This window comes from Elephas maximus, chromosome 9 (genome assembly GCF_024166365.1).
Source record: "Elephas maximus indicus isolate mEleMax1 chromosome 9, mEleMax1 primary haplotype, whole genome shotgun sequence".
Taxonomy (NCBI): domain Eukaryota; kingdom Metazoa; phylum Chordata; class Mammalia; order Proboscidea; family Elephantidae; genus Elephas; species Elephas maximus.
In genome coordinates this window covers 78,053,848-78,075,293 of record NC_064827.1, presented here as the reverse complement: position 1 = coordinate 78,075,293, position 21,446 = coordinate 78,053,848, and the positions used below count along the sequence as shown (strand labels likewise).

The following is a 21,446-nucleotide window of genomic DNA, read 5'->3' as shown; positions in this document are numbered from 1 at the left end:
TATGACTTGCCTGAGAGCATGCAGCTTGGGACACTCAGAATTTGAACTCAAGTCTATCTGATTCCTGAGCTCCTGCCACTAGAGTATTAATTGCTATACCCATGATGAAATAAAACCACTAAGCCTCCTATTTTACCCCATCATCACTCAGTAATACACTGAGAATCATGGTGGTATGGAGCCTCCTGCCCACAGGAAGCGGGTATGTCAGGAAACCAAGACTGTTTGCTCGGTTTATCTCAGAGCAGTGACCACAGAATAACAAGGGGCAGTGACGGAGAATACTTCATAGCTTCTTGGGGCTTCCCACCTTTTGCTAGGTCTGAAGTTCCAGGCCCTGACCCTTTCTCCTCTTCCCAAAGGTAGAGTTACTTGTCCTACAACCTACAGACTCAGCCCTACCTTTGGCCCTCAGAATATTCTGCTTGTGGCTGTCTAGCTGTCACCTTGTGCACCAGTTCTACCTGGTCCAAGCCCTGGAATGTATCATCTGGTAACCAAATCCCTGTAGTGGTGGCTCATTTTCCATCTCCAAGCCTTCATCCTCGGGCCAACTTACAGTAATCTCTCTCAGAACCCAGAGCCAGGCTCTGAAACAGCTGTAGTCTGGAATCTCACCCCTTGTGGACACAGTGCCTTGGTACCAACCATCATAGAGACATTCAAGAACCTTTGTTTCTCCTGATCTGAGGCATCCTGGGCCAGCACAGCCCAGACGGGGGGACCCAGACACAGATAATTCCTCCCATCTGTGCAGCCTTCCCAAAGTAGTTCCACATGTGCCACCTCCCGGGGAGGCAGACCATCTGCCTGTCCCATCCCCGGCCCACTGATGGCCACGATAGATCTGGCTCCGTGGGCTGATCAGGGGGTGCCCCTTCTTCCCTGCTGCACCGTGAGTATTTTCCTGAAGCTGAGGATGTCTCACAAAAGGAGGAGAGGGCTCTTTGGACAAAGGTGGGCAGCCCACATATCCCTTGACCCTTGGCAGAGCTGGGAGTGGCCCAGAGCCTGGAAGCGTAGCTAACATAGAGGGAATGGAATTAGAATTCCCATCTGAAACCAGGTGATGACAGAGGACCATGCCCTAGTCATCTCAAAGACGGCAAGGACTAAAAGCAGCATGTAGTCTCCTCAGCGCCTGGAAAGCCGACCAAGCCACAAGCAAGTGTGCCCAGGCATGAATTTAGGTCATCCTCTTCTTCACAGGAACCCAACATCCAGGTAGCCTTTCCTCATCTCTCAGAGCAGCTCAGGATTGTGCCTGGGACACACAGAGAGGGTTTCAGGACAGATATTTAGGAAACCCTGCTGGGGTAGCGGTTAAGGTCAGCAGTTCAAATCCACCAGATGCTCCTTGGAAACTCTATGGGTCAGTCCTACTCTGTCCTATAGGGTCGCTATGAGTCGGAATCGACTCAACAGCAACAGGTTTTTTTTTTTTTTTTTTTTTGTTATTTAGCAACCAGGCTGGGACAAAGAGCAGCTAAGCCGTGGGGTGGGAGGCATAGAAGCCTGGCTAACTACCCCAAGGCCTAGGAAAGCCCAAGGAACAAGTGCTTAAAGTAGAAAATCAGTTTCTTTGTCAAGAACACAAAAGCTGATGGGTAGAGAAACGTATATTTTTAAAGCAAGATACCATTTTTCACCTATCAGTTTAGAATAAATAAAAACTGGTTGGTAATATCCAGTATTGGTAAGAGTGGAGAAAGCAGGCACCCTCACACCCCGTTGGTGGAAGAGTAACTGCAACCTTTACAGAGGGCATTCTAGCAATGTCTATCAAAAACAAAGGTGCAAATCGTCTTTTGGCAATTCCACTTCTAGCAATCATGTTTCCCAAATACTCTCACAGAATGGCATCTGGGGTCTTAAACGCTAGTAAGCGGCCATCTAAGATGCATCAATTGGTCTCAACCCGCCTGGAGTAAAGGAGAATGAAGAACACCAAAGACACAAGGTAATTATCAGCCCAAGAGACAGAAAAGGCCACATAAATCAGAGACTACATCAGCCTCAGACCAGAAGAACTAGATGGTGCCTGGCTATAATCGATAAGTGTCCTGACAGGGAACACAACAGAGAACCCCTGCAGGAGGACAGCAGTGGGATGCAGACCTCAAATTCTTGTAAAAAAAAAAAAAAAAAAAACAGACTTAATGGTCTGACTGAGACTAGAAAGACCCCGGAGGTCATGGTCCCCAGACCTTCTGTTAGTCCAAGACAGGCACCATTCCCTAAGCCAACTCTTCAGACAGGGATTAGACTGGACTATAAGACAGAAAATGATAATGGTGAGGAGTGAGCTTCTTGGTTCAAGTAGACACATAAAACTGTGTGTGCAGCTCCTGTCTGGAGGGGAGATGAGAAGGCAGAGGGGGACAGAGGCTGACTGAATGGTCATGGAAATGGTGGAGAGGAGTGAGCTGTCTCATTAAGGGGAGAGCAACTAGGAGTATATATAGCAAGACGTATATAAATTTTTGCATGAGAGGCTGACTTGATTTGTAATCTTTCACTTAAAGCACAATAAAAATTAAAAAAAAAATACTCTCATAGGTGAGTGAAGATATATGTACAAGGATGCCCCCACTACACTATCTGTAAAAGTGAAAAGGTAGAAACAGCCTAAGTGTTCATCAGTTAGGGCATGGCCAAACTAACCTGCACACGTTCAGGCAACAGGGTGCTACAGAGCCGCTGGAAAAAATGAAGCAGTTCTACTGACTAAAATCTATGGCACTTTAAATGAAAAAAAAAAAAAAAAAAAAAAAAACGGTGCAAAACAATATGTATAAAATGTCCCCAATTTGGTTAATAAGTCCAATATGCTATATACACATACCCACATGCACATATATTTGTAAAACAAACCTGTTGCCGTCAAGTTGATTCCAACTCATAGCAACCCTATAGGACAGAGTAGAACTGCTCCACAGAGTTTCCAAGGAACGCCTGGTAGAGCTAACTGCCAACCTTTTGGTTAGCAGCCGTAGCACTTAATCACTATGCCACCAAGGCTTCCTATATTTGTACATGTAGATAAAAATATCCGGACACATACATATCAACGGTTAACCGTGGTTGCCTCTGAGGAATAGCAGAGGAAGAGTGGGATTTTCAGTTTGATACTTTATGTATCTCTTTTTAGTGTGAATCATTTCTACAAGCAATGTGTTACCTCTGTAATTTAAAAAAGTTTTTAGAAGAATGAGTGTGTGCTGAATGCCTCTCCTAAGCCCAGCCTTCTTGGGCGGCCACACAGAGATTTCCTCATTTCCCCTGTGCAGACATTTCTTGGACCTTTGAAGGCCTGGACACACTATACTCTAGAGCCCAGTGTATACTCATCAGGAAACTGCAGCCTTTCCAAAGGCTTCTCAGACCCTAGTCAGCTTGTTCCCAGGCCCTTTCATCCTCACAAAGCTACAAGGATTTATATCACCTTTCAAAGCTGCAACCATCCAGTCTATCCTATAGGATTTCTTCCCCTCAGAATTAGCTTCTAAGAGGTGCCCAGCACTTCCTGCTGACCTAGAGATCAATCTCAGTCTTCTGTGCATTGAGTTTCACAGCTGGTTTTACCTTAATACAGATTGGGCCACAAAGTAATAAGTGTGAGGCAGTGATAAAGGTTGTCAATTGTATTATGTATCCATTACTGTGTGACCAATTACCCCAAAACTTAGCAGCTTACGACAACATTTATTATTTTGTAGTTTCTATGGATCACGAAATTTGGGTATGCCTTAGTTTGGTGCCTCTGGCTCCAAGTTTCTCAATGAAACTACTGTCAAGCTGTTGGCTGGGGCTGTGGTCTCATCTGAAGGTTCAACTTGGATAAAATTTGTTTCCAAACTCACATGGTTGTTGGCAGGTCTCTGCCCCTCACCATGTAGGACTGCCACACAATATGACAACTGGATTCCCCCAAGACAAGTGATCCAAGACAGCGAGAGACAGCAAGCACCCAACATTAGAAGCCACAGTCTATTTATAGTCTAATCCTGGAAATGACATCTCATAATTTCTTTTGTATTCTCTTTGTTAGAAATAAGTCAAAATGTCCTGCCCATGCTCAAGCAGAAGGAATTACATAGGCCATGAATACCGGGGGTGGGAATCATTGGGGGCCATCTTAGAGTCTATCTACCAGAGGAAATCTTTCAGATTCTCAGGGCCATTCCATTGTCATCCTAATTCCCTCCCCCTGAAATGGTACAAGAAAATGTCCCAATGGCCCCGTGTTAGTCCTGAGAACTGAGGAATGCACAAGTCCTTACTCTACTCCTAACCCTTTTCTTCTTTAGGGTCAGCTGACCCACAGGATAAAAACCTGTCAGAGGGGACATATGGCATTTTCTGAGGTTAGTGATTGCAGCCCTGGGGTCAGGGTTTGAACAACAGTCTCACCACTTGTGTGTGACCTTTAATGTGAGTCTTGCTCAGCTTCTGCAGCTGTAAAACAAGTTAAAAATTCTGCAGCTGTAAAATAAGTTACAAAATGGTGCCTCCCTCAGAGGAAGGAGTGTTGGGGAGACTGAATGAGATAATGTGTACAAAGTGTTCAGTACAGTGTCTATCACATGGTAAAAGAATAAACGTGAGTTGTAATTATCATCACCGTTAGTTTCTAAGTAGAACTCTAAAGACAAAAGAAGTCACAGAGGAACAGTCGTCCTCAAGAGCATACAGATCCCTGCTATGAAAAAAAACACTTTTCTTGTACAAAATGGGCTTGCACTCTTACCTTCTTTTTTTTTGCAGTGGGTGGGGGGGGGAGATAAAACTCAATTCAGAGAAAAGCTGACTACAGGTCCTCCCTGTGCCCCAGAAGAGACAAACAGAGCAAGGCGCTCCAGCTCTAAGCAGCAAGCATGCAAGAAGCAAAATTTTCCCCCAAGTGCTCCTTTCTTGACCTCTATGTGTTTTTCTCCTACACTGTTTGTCTCCATGGAGACAGATATTTAAACAGAGGATACATAAGTTAAAGCTGGGTGGGACCTCAGCCATGAGCGTAAGATCTTAAGTTAAACTTGGTATCTCCTTGGCATATGATGTTGGGTAAGTCATAAATCAACTTGCTGTTTCTTCATTCATAAAATGGGGATTTTAATAACATCCACTGGCTTTTTGTAATAACAGAGCAAGACTATGAAGTCCCAGAGAAATATGAATTTTTAAGTAACAAATCTGAGATTGCAAAAGTAAAGGCAAAATTCTCTTCTGGAAAGGAGAGATTTGAAATAATGCATAGTTACTTAAACCAAACCCAACCCACTGCCATGGAGACAATTCTGACTCATAGCGACCCTATAGGACAGGGTAGAACTACCCCATAGGGTTTCCAAGGCAGTAAATCTTTAGGGAAGCATACTGCCACATCGTTCTCCCATTGAATGGCTCTGGTAGGTTCGAAATACCCTTCCAGTTAGCAGGCAAGCACTTTAATGACTGCACCACCAAGGCTGCTTAATGCTTAGCTAACCACTCTACAAAATAATGAAAAAGTTTCCTTCATTTTGAATGGAGTTGTAATGTTTGGGATTATTCTGTTGATTGAGAAGCATGTGGAGACTAGGGTCAGAGAGCAGCTTTTTCTCTGTTTCCTGGGCCCAGACAGGTTTGGTTGTCCAGATTTGGAGCAGGGAAGCTTGATCAAAGGCTCTCTGGGGCAGCGTAGGCCCTGGTAGTGTATGGCTATCAGAGCAGAGAGGAGCAAGGGGCATGGCCCACAGCCTCTGGGAGCAGGAATATTGGAATCTAGGTTTCAGTTTTTCCTTGTGGCCCTGCCATCACTTATGTATTCCTAAGCTGTGCTTCCCCAGCTAAGGAAGGAGGAGCCTGGCTCCACATGGGTCCATCTGGAGAGGTCAGCTGGGACAGGCTGGACTGGAGGGAGGAATCAGAGGTTTGGGGCCAGGCAGCCAGCCGAGGCACCAAGCAACAAGATGGATCTGTGGAACAAATGAGTGTTCCTTGGGGACCCTTGGAAACACTTGGGGTGGAGAACTGGGGGAAAAAAACAAATGGATTTCCTGCAATAACACAGAATGGAATTTTCCCTTGATGGCGCAAACAGTTAAGCATTTGACTACTAGCCGAAAGGGTGGTGGTTCGAACCTATCCAGAGGCCTCAGAAGACAGGCCTGGTGATCTGCTTCTGAAAGGTCAAAGCCTTGAAAACCCTATAGAACAGTTCTACTCTGCATACATGGGGTCTCTGCAAGTCGGAATAGACGCCATGGCAACTAACAACAAGTAAAAGAAAGGATTACCCTTAACGCTGACAAACTTGGGGGTCGGGGTCATCATAGGATAACACTGTTACTAATGCTGGCCTGGGAGCCACTGAGCTGTGGTCCTAGGTGGCGGCCCCTACCAAAGTCTTTTAAAGTCATTCTAAACCAGGTCTTGGGAAGCAGAAGATTTGCCGGTGTCTTATCAGTTCAAAAAAAAAAAAAAAATTTTTTTTTTTTTTTATCAGTCCAGTCCCTCCTGCTCTCAAGAGGCCTAGATCAAGAGAGCATCTCTGCTTGCTCCTTCATCTCTGCTTTAAAGAGGCCCACAGCTCACATGCAAATACTGATTCTCAAAGCCAAAGTACAGGGAAATGCCACGTGTCTCCAAGGTATCAGGTAAATGCTCCATGACAACTGTTTTTAAGTCTTTCCAAAGCTCTGCTCTAAAATGTGCTGTTTTTAAAGAACTTCCCTTCTCCCTTTAGTAATTTCTAAAATACAGGGATTCACCATGAGTTTCTGCATGATCCCCTAACTGTTCTTCCCACCTCCAGCCTGACCTCTTCTAAGCCACTCGCCATGCTGCACCCAAGGTGACATCCATTAAATGCAAATCCAATCCTGTCATACCCTTGCTTATAACCCTTCCTAGTTCCCTTTTGCTCTCAGGTTGGGTCAGAGCCTTAGCTCCCAAGTCCCAGCATCTAGGACCTAAGTGATCTTGCCACTCCCTTCCGGTCCAGCTGCTTCTCATGCATCCTCCCCCTCATTCTCTACTTTCCAGCCAGTATTTCCAAAAAACATGTTTTTCCTCATGTCAGGGTTCTTACACAAGCAGTTGTCTTTGTCTGGAATGCTCACTCCCCCCACCTCCCACCCCATCCTGCCTATCTCTTCACCCAAACCAAACCAAATCAGCTGCTGTCTAGTTGATTCTGACTCACAGCGATCCTTATAGGACAGAGTAGAACTTCCCCATAGGGTTTCCGAGGCTGTAATCTTTACAGAAGCAGACTGCCACATCTTTCTCCCATGGAGCAGCTGGTGGCTTCAAACCACGGACCTCTTAGTTAGCAGCTGAGCATTTAACCACTGTACCACAGAGCTCCTTCTTCTTCACCCATTTGACTCTTATTCGTCCTTTAGGGCTCTGTTTCCCTCCAGAAAACCCTTCAGGGTTCCCACAGACTGGATTGGGTTTCTCTATATTTGCTCCTATAGTGATCAGTGCTAGTCTGTCAGCTCCATTAAGAACAGAGACAGTGCCTGACTAATCCATCACCTGGCCTAACAAAGCGCTTACTGAACATTTAATGACTGACAGTGAGAATACACAGAGGGCCCTGGCGTATGCTGCCCTCAGGCTCAGAGTAAGAGCTCTTCACTTACCTTGCTGTTCTGGGGCTTGGGGTGGGGGTGGTGGGGCAGGGATCTGAATAAACACACTCCAGTAACTGCTGCTTTTTCAAAGTCCTTTTTAATTTCCAATAGTTTAAACCTATTTGTTTTATACTAAAAAAACAAAAACAAAAAAACTTGCCTTTATTTTAAATTTCGAAGTGTACTTAAAAATAAAGGCTTACTTTAAAAAAAAAAAAAAAGAAGGGTTTGCTTATCTAAAGGAATAGCTCAGATTTAGAAATTTACTTCACCTATTAGAGGTCTTGATAAATTTATTAAGAATGTTCTCCTAATATTCAGAACCGTCAGAATATCTAATTTTCGTCCCTTGAGAGATCACAATTTTTCCACACTGCCTAAGGTTACTTTTAGAATCAGCTCTAAATCTTTTAAAATCCATCATATTCCAAATTTTATTTAGTTATTTCCTGGAGTGCATAATAGGTAAAAAAAAAAAAAAAAAGCAAAACTAAACACCCCTAAATCAAGAAAGCTATTTAGAAATAAATGGTGTAACCATTCTTCACAGTTCTTTGCCTGCTTCTGTTTTTATTTCAATCTGAACTACGTAGTTACAAGGAGTTGCCATCAGATAAAATTAAACTACAAATAACTGACCTATTTCCCGCCATTATTTTCACACTTTGAAGTAATTTGGAAGAAACTTTTTGATACAAAAAGAGTCTTATTTTTTAAATGTAGTTAGTAAGGCTTTCCCTCAGTGTTTTTTAAATTATGTTTCACAAGGAGCTCAGTACACCAAAGTGTAGCCAACTGGCTATAAAATCTGCAGCAAAAGGAACTGGAACACACCCCCACGTGGTTAGTAACAACTGTGAGAACTACGTGAGGGTGTCTTGACATGTAGTAAAAGACACACATGTTAATAGTCTCAGGAAGCCAATTAACACAGAACATTCCATGGAGATTTAAAAGAGTCATTATAAAAACAAAACCTATGTTTGCAAGTAGAAGCAAAAAGTGCTGAAACAGCACTAAAGGTCTCAGACGGTGGAAACAAGAAGCACTTGAAATACCAGAACCAAAAACTTGTTCCCAACAGGTTGATTCTGACTCGTATCAACCCTATAGGACAGAGTAGAACTGCCCCATAGGATTTCCAAGGAGCAGCTGGTACATTCGAACTGGCAGCCTTTTGGTTAGCAGCTGAACTCTTAATCATTGTGCCACCAGGACTCCAGACCTAAACTTCCTGCCCAAGAATCACTCTCCCCAACCCCAGGAGGGAGAAAGACCTACAGTGAGAACTTTGCCAGGGAAAAAGAAATGGTCAAGTCTCAGACATTTTTTCCTAGATTGTACTTTCCAGCAATTACGTAACTGTTTTCTCTCTAGATAAACAAATCCTTCCAGACAGGTTGAGTTTTCAAGAGGAATCTAGTATTGATTAACCATAACTGTATTTGGGCAGGTTCTGCCCATGGCAATCAGATGTGTAGGTAGGGCCCCCTGGCTGACATGACGACAAATGGCTCCACTGAGCCTTAGAATGGGGTCTCACTTCATTCTTTTGAATGCAAATTGTGGGGCTCCCAGAGTGAACCCTTATGCACTATCCTGAGAGCAGACAGCACATAGGAGTCACCTCCTGTCCTTTCCCTCTGACCTATACATGTCAGGAGTCATTCTAAGACAAGTACCAGAAAATCAATCCAACTGGCTTAAGGAGAGAGGGAAATAATTGTAAGAATGATGGGACAGGAATATGGCAGTTGTTAAGCTGGTCTCAGTTAGAGTCAAAAGCAGAAGGCCTGTCCTAGAGAACAAATGTCTACACAGAGCCTGTCAGAAAGCACCTGACAGAAACAGGCAGCTAAGATGAGGTTGTCAAGGACAAGAAGGGCTACATCTGTCCAGAAACTCTGAGTGGCAACAGCCTGAGGCTGCATATACAGTGCAAAGGTGGATTTGTCCTGTGGCCTGAGGACAGCCATCACAGTGACCCATGAGAGGCCTACAGTCAGCATCCTGAGGAGGGAACTCATCTTATGGGAGAGATCTGAGGTACATATGTTTGGCCTGAGGACAAGAAACATGGGTCAGGAAGTGGACATGATAATGGTCACTTTGCCCTCATCTGAGAACCCACTGAGTGAGATTTAAAAGAGTGTCACAAGAAAGAATAGAGACAATTCATCACACTTCATATAGTGACCCATGGAGGCCACCCGCAATTCATAAATGGCAGAAAACATACAGGCGGCAACCATAAGAGTATTCCTGGTGACCTAAACAGTGGAGGCACAGTGACAGGGGAGGGCAGTGTCAAGAGTTTAGGGCTTCACAACAGCCAAAAGGTGGAAACAACCCATGTGTCCATCAACAGATGAATGGATAAACAAAATGTAGTATATACATAAAATGGAATATTATTTAGCCATAAAGAGAAATGAAATTCTGAAACACATTATGACACGGACGAAGCCTGAAACAATTTTAAAAAGTTGCCGTTAAAGTGATTCAAATGCATGGCAACCCCATGGTGTGCCAGAATAGAACTGTGCTCCATAAGGTTTTCAATGGCTGATTTTTGGGATGCAGATTGCCAGGCCTTTCTTCCAAGGTACCTCTGGGTGGACTTGAACCTCCAACCTTTAGGTTAGCAGCTGCTAAAAGATAAATACTGAATAATCCCACTTATATGAAATACCTAGAATAGGCAAATGCATAGAGACAAAAGTTTATTTGTGATTACAGGGGCAGGTGGCAGGAGAAAACGGGGGAGGTTTTACTTAAGGGGTACTGAGTTTCTGTTAAGGATAATGAAAACAATTGGAAACACAGTGGTGATGGCTGCACAACATAGTGAACATAATATCAGTGAAGTGTACACATAAAAATGGTTGAAACGGCAAATATTTTGTCATATGGATTTTACTACAATAAAATAAACTTAAAAAAAAAAAAAGAAAGAAAGCTTAGGGCTTATAGCCAGACTATTTGGGCCAAGTCCTGGCTCTGTCATTCTCCAGTTATGTGACCCTAGGCAACCTCTCAGTCCTGCTTACTCACTGGGCTACTGTGAGCATTCAATGAGATGATGCATTACAACACTCAGCAAAGTCCCAGGTAGAGAGAAAGCAGACAATAAGTGACAGCTCTCTTGATCACTGTTATTAGAGAGAAGAGGCTATCCTTAACAATGCTGGAGCACCACGGTTAGCTGAACCCAGAGGCAGGGAGTGGACTAGGCTAGTCCTTACTCTAATAACATCAATCTCATCCCTCCATTGATTAGCCTTGGACAATGCAGGAATGGGCTTGGGAGCAGTGCGTATCAACATTCCCGCTATCTGTAGTTCTGAGATGCAGCTTTGACAGACACCAAGTAGAAAGACACTGTAGTTTACGGCTAGTCATAAGAAGAGAATAAGGAAACGATAAGGAAGCATGAAAGAAAGAAAAAAAAAAAGCATAGAGTGATATTCATTTCAATAATATGGAATAAGACTAAGCAAATCAGTTAATCAACAAATGTAAAAGAGTTATACTATCCCTGTAACAGGGCCCTGGTGGTGTAATGGTTAAGAATTTGGGTGCTAACCAAAAGGTCAGCAGTTGGAAGCCACCAGCCCTTCTTGGGAACCCTATGGGGCAGTTCTACTCTGTCCTATGGTGTTGCTGTGAGTCAGAATCGACTCGAAGACAACGGGTTTGGTTTTTGGTTTGGTCCTATTAATAGGCAAGATCTCAGACTGGATTCAAAAGCAAATTCCAACTAAATGCTGTTTGCAAGGATCATACCTAAAATAAAGCAACTTAAAAATATTAAAAGCTAAAATATAGTCAAAGATTCAAACAAATGCAAATAAAAAATAAAGAAGCTGCAGAATTAATATTATACAAAGAAATAAAAGCAAATTAGACCAAGACCATTTTGTACATAACACTTCATAATGAATTTACGAATGTCATAAACTTCTTTGTTTTTGAAGTTATTTGAAATATGTCTTGTCAATTAATATACGATCAATTTCAATAAATGTTTAATGGATCCTGGAAACCAAAACCAAGCCAAATCCATTGCCGTTGAGTCAATTCTGACTCACAGCAACCCTACAGGACGGAGTAGAACTGCCACATAGGGTTTCCAAGGAGCAAATAGTGGATTCAAATTGCCAACCTTTTGGTTAGCAGCCATAGCTCTTAACCACTGAACCACCAGGGTTTTCTCACAGTGGTATTATTCATAATAACAAAAAAAATGGAAACAACTCAAATGTCCATCAATTTACGAATGAATAAAATGTGGTATGTCTATACAATGGAATCTTATCGAGAAACAAGAAGGACTGAAGTACTGATACATGCTACAACATGGATGAACCTTAAAAACATGATGCTAAGTGAAGCCAGTCACAAAGGACCATATATTGTATGATTCAATTTATATAAAATCTCCAGAAAATCTATGGAAACAGAAAGTAATTAGTGGTTGCCTGCAGGTGGCGGGGGTGACGGATGGTAACGGTTAGAGAGAAATGGAGAGTGACTGCTAATGGGTATGGGGTTTCTTTTTGGGGTGATAAAAATGTTATGAAATTGACTGTGGTGATGGTTGCACAGTTCTGTGAACATACTAAAAACCATTGAATTATACATTTTCAATGGATGAACTGTATGGCATACAAATGATATCTCAACACAGCTGTTAAAAAAAAACCTCAAAGAACCCAAGCCCTTGAAAATTAAAGAAAGCTACCTTAAAAAATACTTGAATAAAAGAAAAACTGAATCCACAATTACAGAGTATTTAAAGAATATCACTGAGAACACTATTACATTCAAACATGTAAGGTGCAAAAAAGCAACAATTAGAGAAAATTTTATTACCTTAGCTGTTTTCTACACTAAAGTGGAAAGGATAATATATACACAAATGAATCAATAATTCAACTCAAGTAGTTAATAGAAATAACAAGACAACTTCAGAAAAACAGGAGAAAGCAATTATAAAAGACAAAAACAGAAATTCCGTATTTCATCAAATTTAAGATATCATCTATAATAAGATGCACCATTATTTATGTCTCGCTAAGAAAAACTGCTGCCAATCAATGTCTCAATGCTTTCTTATTATCAGTTGAAAGATTCGTCCCAATTCAGAGATGATAAAATATGGGAGGGGCGGAGGTGGGAAGTACATCATAAAATCGATGAAATATAGCAACAATAGACAAACCTCTGGCAAGGCAAATTAAAAAGGAAAGAGAAAACAAAAATGCAAAATATTTAGGAATACAAAAGCAAATACAATGATATATACATAAAAAATAGGGGGCTAAAATTTATGGAAATACTATATACAACTCTATGGTCAAAAATCAAACAAGAAAAAAACCTCTATGCTAATAACTGCAAGAACCTGGATCAAAAGGGTAATTTTCTACTAAAAAATAAACTTTCCAAATTGACTTCCAAAGTATTAGAAAATCTAAATAAATAATGCCCATGGAAGAAATTTTAAAAGTTGTCAAAAATGCATCTCCAAAAAAATACACTGAGTCGCTGAAAATATTAGGGGTCACTTATATGAAACTTTAATTTCCTTTGCTATTAAAATTATTTTGACTAAGTTATTTTAGTCATAAAAACACAGAAACATTTCTTCAAAAAAATTAGCACAACCCTGAAACATAAACTACTTAGTATTTTTCACCTATCAAATTGGCAAAGATTAAAAAAAGAGAGGAAAACATGAAAACACTCAGTGTTTGTGCAAGTGGGAGAAAACAGGCAATCTCATCCTCTTCTGATGAAACCATAAGTTGGTACAACCTCATTGGACAGCACTTTGAAAATATACATCAAAAGGCATATAATTTTGCATAAGTAATAAGTTATCACACTTCTAGGAATTTATCATAAAGTAATAATCATAACTATATAGATACATAAAGTGTTTGCAACACAGATGTTCATTGCAGCATTACAATAGCAAATGCTTAGAAGCCATTTAACGATCAATATTAGTGAGCAGATTCAACTATGACAAATCCATCTGATGAGTTTGAGTTACACTATAGCAATTAAGATAATGACGTTATATGTTCACAACTTGTTGTTGTTGGTTGCCAGTGGGTGGCGACCCTGTGTGTGCAGAGGAGAGCTGCTCCACAGGGTTGTCACGGCTGGACTTTTCAGGCGCACACTGCCAAGCCTAGTTTCCCAGGTGCCTCTGGGTGGGCCTGAACCACCGATCTTTTGGCTAGTAGTCCAGCACTTAACCAGCTGTGCTACCCAGGGACTTCAATGTTTACAATACAGTAAGAATGTATATTTTTATATGCACTAAAAGGAATGACAGGATATGGAGCAAAACAGTGATTATCTCTAGGTGGGATAACCCCAACTCCCCCCAAAAAACACTCCAGTCCATTCCAACTCACAGCGACCCTACAGGACAGAGTAGGACTGCCCCACAGGATTTCCAAGGAGTGTCTGGTAGATTTGAACTGTCGACCTTTTGGTTAGCAGTCGAAGTCTTAACCACTATACCACTGGGATTTCCAAGGTGGGATAATAAAGGATGTTAATTTTCTTATCTTCCTAATCCCTTACAGTGAACATGCATTAATTTCTAGTCAGAAAAATCAACAATCATTTTTATAATCTTGTTTTTACAATTCATATGAAGTATACTAATAACACCCAGAGAACCAGAACAGAGGGGTTTGGGCCTGGGTCTCCAATTCAGGAGAATGCGGATGAGCCAGTAAGAGTCTTGTTACTGTAATTGTGACCCTCCTGGAGGCTTAGGATTCACAGGTCACCTATATAAGAGACAAAATGTCTTTTGTTTCAAAGACCTCATCAAGTTCCCATCTCTGGGAAGTATTAGCAGCCTGTTCCAGTCAAAGGAGCCAACCAATCGCCTCTTTATTCATGGCCCATGCTGCTTCCTTGCAATTTCTCAACAGAAACATTAAAAACATCTTGTTTGACACTGAGCAAATTTCTCAAAAAATAATAAGCCAGACAGACTCCTACCTAGATAGGGAATACTGGGAACCATCTTCAGGCTTCGAATATATTCCCGAGTCCTCTTGTAATTATCTTCTTTAGACATCAGGTAGTCCAATTTCTCAAAGGTGGTCTTGTCTTTTCGATTCAAAAGCTGGAGAGAGAAGAAGATACAGAGTAAGAAAATTAATATTACTTGTTATCCCAGCTGGTATGAGACAGAAGAAAAGTAAACCAGAAGAAGCTAAAGAAAAAGGATAACTGTGGAAGAAGGTTAAAAGGAAACATCCTATATGGCATGTCTATGGCATGCCAAATCCTGGGCACAACTAAAGGCTTTAAAAGGTCGTTTCATACAGAGACGAAACATTTCACAGCCTCAATTTTGTCATTTTCATAGAATTTCACACTTAAAGACATCCTCCAAAGACACCTAGTCCACTGTTATAAATGATGCCGGAATCCCCTGCACAGCACCTACCTCCGTGGTTGCACAGACTCGACAACAACAAAAAACTCATCCACGTGCTATTTCTCAGCTATGCTAGGTCTCTTCCCCCTGTCCACAGCTGCTGGCTCTCTCCTCAACAACTTTACTGTTGCTGAAGGCACTCAGGAAATTCCATGATTCACATGTGCATTTTGTGCACATAGCCAGCCCTCTCTCCAATCTAGGCTGTCTCTTCCAGATTCCCGGTAGTCTATGGCTATGTCATATTTACACCAGGGATGGTATTTTAATCAAAAAAAGCCAACCTCTTTTCCATATGCAGTCACATAAAGGGTGACTCAGTTAAGCAAACACAGGATGAGCAGGCACCCACAGCCCAGAGATGAGAGAAGCAAGATCCTTTTATGACTGAGATCTGTGGTATGTAAAGTGGTCACTAGGGAAGGGGAAGAACTAGACTCTCGAACTGCTTTTCAAGATATGATGCTAAGGAATCATGCTGTGGTGGTTCTGTATGTCCCAGGACAAGGCCCAGCGCCAGAACATGGCAGCAAGTCTCCTTGAATAAAATGGCTTTGAGGAAAGGAATGTGGGCTGAGAGACCAGGCTTGATAGAAAGAGGAAGGTCACTGAAGAAGGTCTGCATGTGGCACAGCATGTGGCTGATGTTGGGAGCTCCTCCAAGTCCACCTGCCAGGGCCCAGTGCTTCTCGGGGTTGAGATCAAAGGTTAAGTCTAGGAGTGAAAATGGAATGTTCTTGACCAAGTATTGTGCACTGAGACCTCAATGGTCATTTCAAGGACCTGGACCAACAGACCTGCCATGTCCTTCAGACTGAGGCAGGCCTGTGTTCAACAGCCCATCATGCAGCAGAGAGAAGTGGAACAGTGACTTTTTGACACCAGGGAGGCAGGCCAGTTTTCCCTTTCATACTAAAGCAACCTCCCTGGGGTTCTTCAGTAGTTTGGGAAACTTCTTCTCTGACATTTTAATTATTGGGCAGCAGCTCACTGCATATGAGCAGCCATGGCTTATGGACTCCAGGGAGGAGAGGCAGAAGAATATGCTGAAAGGAAGGTTCCAGTACCTGAAGAAGTTGGAGAATAAAAAGCAAGCTTTTCTTTTTCCACTCAGCAATTCAGGACACATCAGGACGGTGATACGACACTTATGCTGGGGATGATGATTGCCTAACTGGCTCACCAATTTGAGGCTGTTACCCATCACATTAACAAATAGACAGGAAGTAACAATATCTTACACCTACTGTTTGTAAACTACCTCACATATAACTCCTCTTTACAAAGCCCAGGGATACAGATGACAGATGGAGCCAGGACTAGTGCCTTCATTTCAGGTTCATAAACAAAATGGTTAAGTGATTTGTCCAAGTCCTTTGGGAAACTTGACTTAATAGAGAAGACATCTATAATAAGGTGGTAAGTGAGTGAACAGGGACTGAGAACCTAGATAAACAGTAAATTAATTATGGGAGATGGAAATGTCTAGGAAAGCTATACAGAGAGGGGGTATGTGAAACGAGCAGTTAAAAGATGATAAATTTGCCAAACGAAAACTATATACCCAGATCAGAACCAGATACTCTAGTTGTGAACTGCCCCACTGCAAAGCTCAATAGGCCCCCAGTTCAGGAGGCCATTTCTTTATTAATAGAACCTAGAAACCTACTGACTTATTTGGCGGCCACCCCTATTCATCCAGTAGTCAGATAAATCCCAATGCCTTCCTCACATACCCTGTGGCTGACCCATGCTGGGCCTAGTGCTTGTACCACTGGGTCTCTGGACTCAGCTGGGGGACTGCCCATGGCCTCTGCCACATTCAGCCTATCAGTCCAGCCTGCCAAATGCCTCTATCCATGGTACCACAGAGGTGATCTGCCTGTCATCTGTGTCCTGACGGGTGTGGCCAGGTCAACATGAGGTTAGACCCTTGCAGACTGACATAAAACCAACAATTGAGGTTTTTAGGCAGAATGAAACAACCAAAGGCTACATTTGCTGCTTTCCTAATTTTAAAACCAGTCTCCTCCAGGTCACAGCCCCCTTTGTTAATCTTGCCTTATCTGCATACTGCCTACCACCCCCTATCCTTTACATACACTCACGCACACGTTCAGAAGGAGTGGATCTGGATAACTTTTCTCATTTGCTCCATTCTGTGCCTACAAATGAGATTCAGAGCAGCATCAGAATTCTCAATAGCAACGCCCAGGATGCTAGAAAACAAAGGAGAAATACCTCCACAATTCTGATGGAAACGGATTTTCAATTTAGAATTCTACATCCAGCAAAACTATCAATCAAGCATAGAAGATAGAATAAAAATAATTTTACTCATGAAAAAACTCAGAACATCTATTTCTTATACATGCTTATTTAAAAACTACTTGAAAATTCCTTCCAGAAAAATCAAGGAATAAACTGTGAGCAGAAAGACACTGGATACAGAAAATAGTGGATCCAAGATAGGAGTAGTAAAGGGAGGTTCTGGGATGACAGATGAGCAGCAGACCTTTTAAGAACAACCAATCTGACGTCAATAGATTATACATCTATAAAAAGTTGAATTGGCAAATGCTTGTTTTTGTTGTTGTTAGGTGACATTGAGCTGACTCCAACTCATGGCAGGCCTATGTACTACAAAATGAAACACTGCCCGGTCCTGCGCTATCCTTACAATCCTTGTTATGCTTGAGCTCACTGTTGCAGGCTCTGTGTCAATCCATCTTGTTGAGAGTCTTCCTTTTTTTTTTTTTTTTTTTTTGCTGACCCTCTACTTTACCAAGTATGTCCTTCTCCAGGGACTGATCCCTCCTGATAACATGTCCAAAGTATGTGAGATGAAGTCTTGCCATTCTTGCTCCTAAGGAGCAAATTCAAGACAAATTTGTTTGTTCTTCTGGCAGTCCATGGTACATTCAGTATTGGTATATTCAATATTCTTCGCCAACACCATAATTCAAAGGCATCAACTCTTCTTCGGTCTTCGTTATTCATTGTCCAGCTTTCACATGCACATGAGGAGATTGAAACACCATACCTTGGTTCAGGCACACCTTAGTCTTCAAGGTGACATCTTTGCTCTTCAACACTTTAAAGAGGTCCTTTGCAGCAGATTTACTAGATGCAATGTGTATTTTGATTTCCTGACTGCTGCTTCCATGGGTGTTGATTGTGGATCCAAGTGAAACGAAATCCTGGACAACTTCAATCTTTTATCCATTTATCATGTTGTTGTTTATTGGTCCAGTTGTGAGGGTTTTTGTTTTATGTTGAGGTGTAACCCATATTAAAGGCTGTGATCTTTCATCTTCATCGGTAAGTGCTTCAAGTCCTCTTCACTTTCAGCAAGCAAGGTTGTGTCACCTGCATAACGCAGGTTATTAATGAGTCTTCCTCCAATCCTGATGTTCTGTTCTTATTCATACAGTCCAGCTTTTCTGATTATCTGCTCAGCGTATGGACTGAATAGATATGGTGGATACAACCCTGACGCACACCTTTCCTGACTTTAAACCACACGGTATCCCCTTGTTCTGTTCGAATGACTGCCTCTTGATCTATGTACAGGTTCCTCATGAGCACAATTAAGTGTCCTGGAATTCCCATTCTTCCCAATGTTATCCATAACTTATTATGATCCACACAAATGCCTTCGTGTAGTCGATAAAACATAGGTAAATACTTTTCTGGTATCCTCTGCTTTCAGCCAGGATCCATCTGACATCAGCAATGATATCCCTGGTTCCACACCCTCTTCTGAATCTGGCTTGAATTTCTGGTAGTTCCCTGTCCATATACTGCTGCAGCCAATTTTGAATGATTTCAGCAAAATTTTACTTGTGTGTGATATTAATGATATTGTTCAATAATTTCTGCATTTGGTTGGATCACCTTTCTTGGGAATAGGCATAAATACGGATCTATTCCAGTCAGTTGGCGAGGTAGTTGTCTTCCAAATTTCTTGGCACAGATGAGTGAGCACTTCCAGTGCTGGATCTGTTTGTACAACATCTCAATTGGTATTCCATCCATTCCTGGAGCCTTGTTTTTCGCCAATGCTTTCAGTGCAGCTTGGACTTCTTCTTTCAGTACCTTCCGTTCCTAATCATATGTTACCTCCTGAAATGGTTGAACGTCGACCAGTTCTTTTTGGTACAGTGATTCTGTGTATTACATTCATCTTCTTTTGATGCTTCCTGCACCGTTTAATATCTTCCCTATAGAATCCTTCAGTATTGCAACTCAAGGCTTGAATTTTTTCTTCAGTTCTTTCAGCTTGAGAAATGCCGAGCATGTTCTTCTCTTTTGGTTATCTATCTTCAGGTCTTTGCACATGTTGTTATAATAGTTCATTTTGTCTTCTCAAGCCTCTCTTTGGAATCTTCTGCTCAGCTCTTTTATTTCATCATTTCTTCCTTTTCTTTTAGTGATTTGATGTTCAAGAGCAAGTTTCAGAGTCTCTTCTGACATCCATTTTGTTCTTTTCTTTCTTTCCTGCCTTTTTAAGGATCTCTTCCTTTCTTCACATATGATGGCCTTGATGTCATTCCACAACTTATCTGTTCTTCAGTCATTAGTATTCAACACATCAAATCTATTCTTGAGATAGTCTCTAAATTCAGGTGGGATATCCTCAAGGCCATACTTTGCTTCTCATGCATTTGTTATAATTTTCTTCAGTTTCAACTCAAACTTGCACATGAGCAACTGATGGCCTGTTCTGCAGCTGGCCCTGGCCTTGTTCTGAACTGATGATATTGAGCTTTTCCATCACCTCTTTCCACAGATGTAGTCAATTTGATTCCTATGTATTCCATTTGGCAAGGTCTATGTGTATAGTCACCATTTACGTTGGTGAAAAAAGGTATCAGCAACAAAGAAGTCATTGGTCTTACAAAATTCTATCATGTGATCTCTGGCATCATTTCTATCACCGAGGCCGTATTTCCCAACTACCGATCCTTCTTTATTTCCAACTTTCGTATTCCAATCACCAGTAATTATCAATGCATCAGGATTGCATGTACAATCAATTTCAGACTGCAGAAGTTGGTAAAAATCTTCAGTTTCTTCATCTTTGGCCTTAGTGGTTGGTACGTAAATTTGAATAACAGTCGTATTAACTGGTCTTCCTTGTAAGCATATGGATATTAACCTATCACTGACAGCACTGTCCCTCAGGATAGATCTTGAAATGTTCTTTTTGATAATGAATGCAAGGCCATTCCTCTTCAAGCTGTCATTCCCAGCATAGTAGACCATATGATTGTCTGACTCAAAATGGCCAATACCAGTCCATTTCAGCTCACTAGTGCCTAGGATATCAATGTTTATACATTCCATTTCATTTTTGACAATTTCCAAGTTTCCTATGTTCAGACTTCATACAAATCTGCATGATATGTATTTTTACAACAACAAAAAGAAAGAAAGGAAGAAAGCAGCTGCTGAAGCTGCTTATGTAAAACCAAACACCTTATGGAATTTGGTTTCTTGGTTTGTAGGTTTAGGGTCATGGTTTCATGGGACATCCCAGTTAATTGGCCTAATATTATGATCAATGCTCTCTTCTATCTCCTAGTTTGCTGCATAGTGCCTGGGGTCTTAAAAGTTTGCAAGTGGCCATCCAAGGCATAACAATTGGTCTCCATTTACCTGGAGCAATGGAGGAAGGAGGAGTGTCAGGAATAAAAGGAAGATATGAAATGTGTGGCTAATTGCCTCCATGAATAACTGCCTCCTTTGCCATGAGACTGGAAAACCTAGATGGTGCCTGGCTACCATTATTGAATGCTTTGATCAAAGATTCTACAGAAGAATCCTGATCAAAAGGGGGGACATGTGGAACAGAATTTAAAATCCTCATAGAATCCAGGTTTTCTGGAGCCATTGAGGCTTGATGAACCCCCAAAACTATTGCCCTAAGATCATCTTTAAACCTTAAACTAGAAATATCCCCTAAAGTCTTCTGTAAACCAAACAATAGTTTAGCTTAATTAATAAAGAATGTGTGGCTTGAGCACTGTGCTCTTTTAAAGAACTATCTATACGGGGCCAAACTGACATGAGCAACTTTAAAGGTCAGATAGGAAGCTTAAGGGGCAGTGAGTTTATATTAATGAGAGAGGAAAAATTTGGACAAGGAGGGTAAAAGTAGCTGAACAACTTGAAAAATGTAATCAATGTCACTGGATTGTACACGCAGAAATCGTTGCATTGGTGTATGTTTTGCTGTGTGTATTTTCAACAACAATTAAAAAAAAAACCAAACCATTCACATTGAATCAGCCCTGGGAGAGATGTCTCCAGGTAAAAAGAAGGCTCAAAAGAAAATCTGATCC

At 41.6% G+C, this 21,446-nt stretch overlaps 1 protein-coding gene across 13 annotated transcripts in view; it reads right to left on the bottom strand.

Moving 5' to 3' along the window:
• Window positions 1-21,446, bottom strand: part of RALGPS1 (Ral GEF with PH domain and SH3 binding motif 1) — a 397,350-nt gene that overhangs the window by 194,991 nt on the left and 180,913 nt on the right. For all 13 annotated transcript variants that reach the window (XM_049896597.1, XM_049896603.1, XM_049896600.1 and 10 more), the window contains one exon: window positions 14,655-14,781. In XM_049896597.1, coding sequence (XP_049752554.1) covers window positions 14,655-14,781 — 127 coding nt within the window. The remainder of the gene's footprint in view (window positions 1-14,654; window positions 14,782-21,446) is intronic.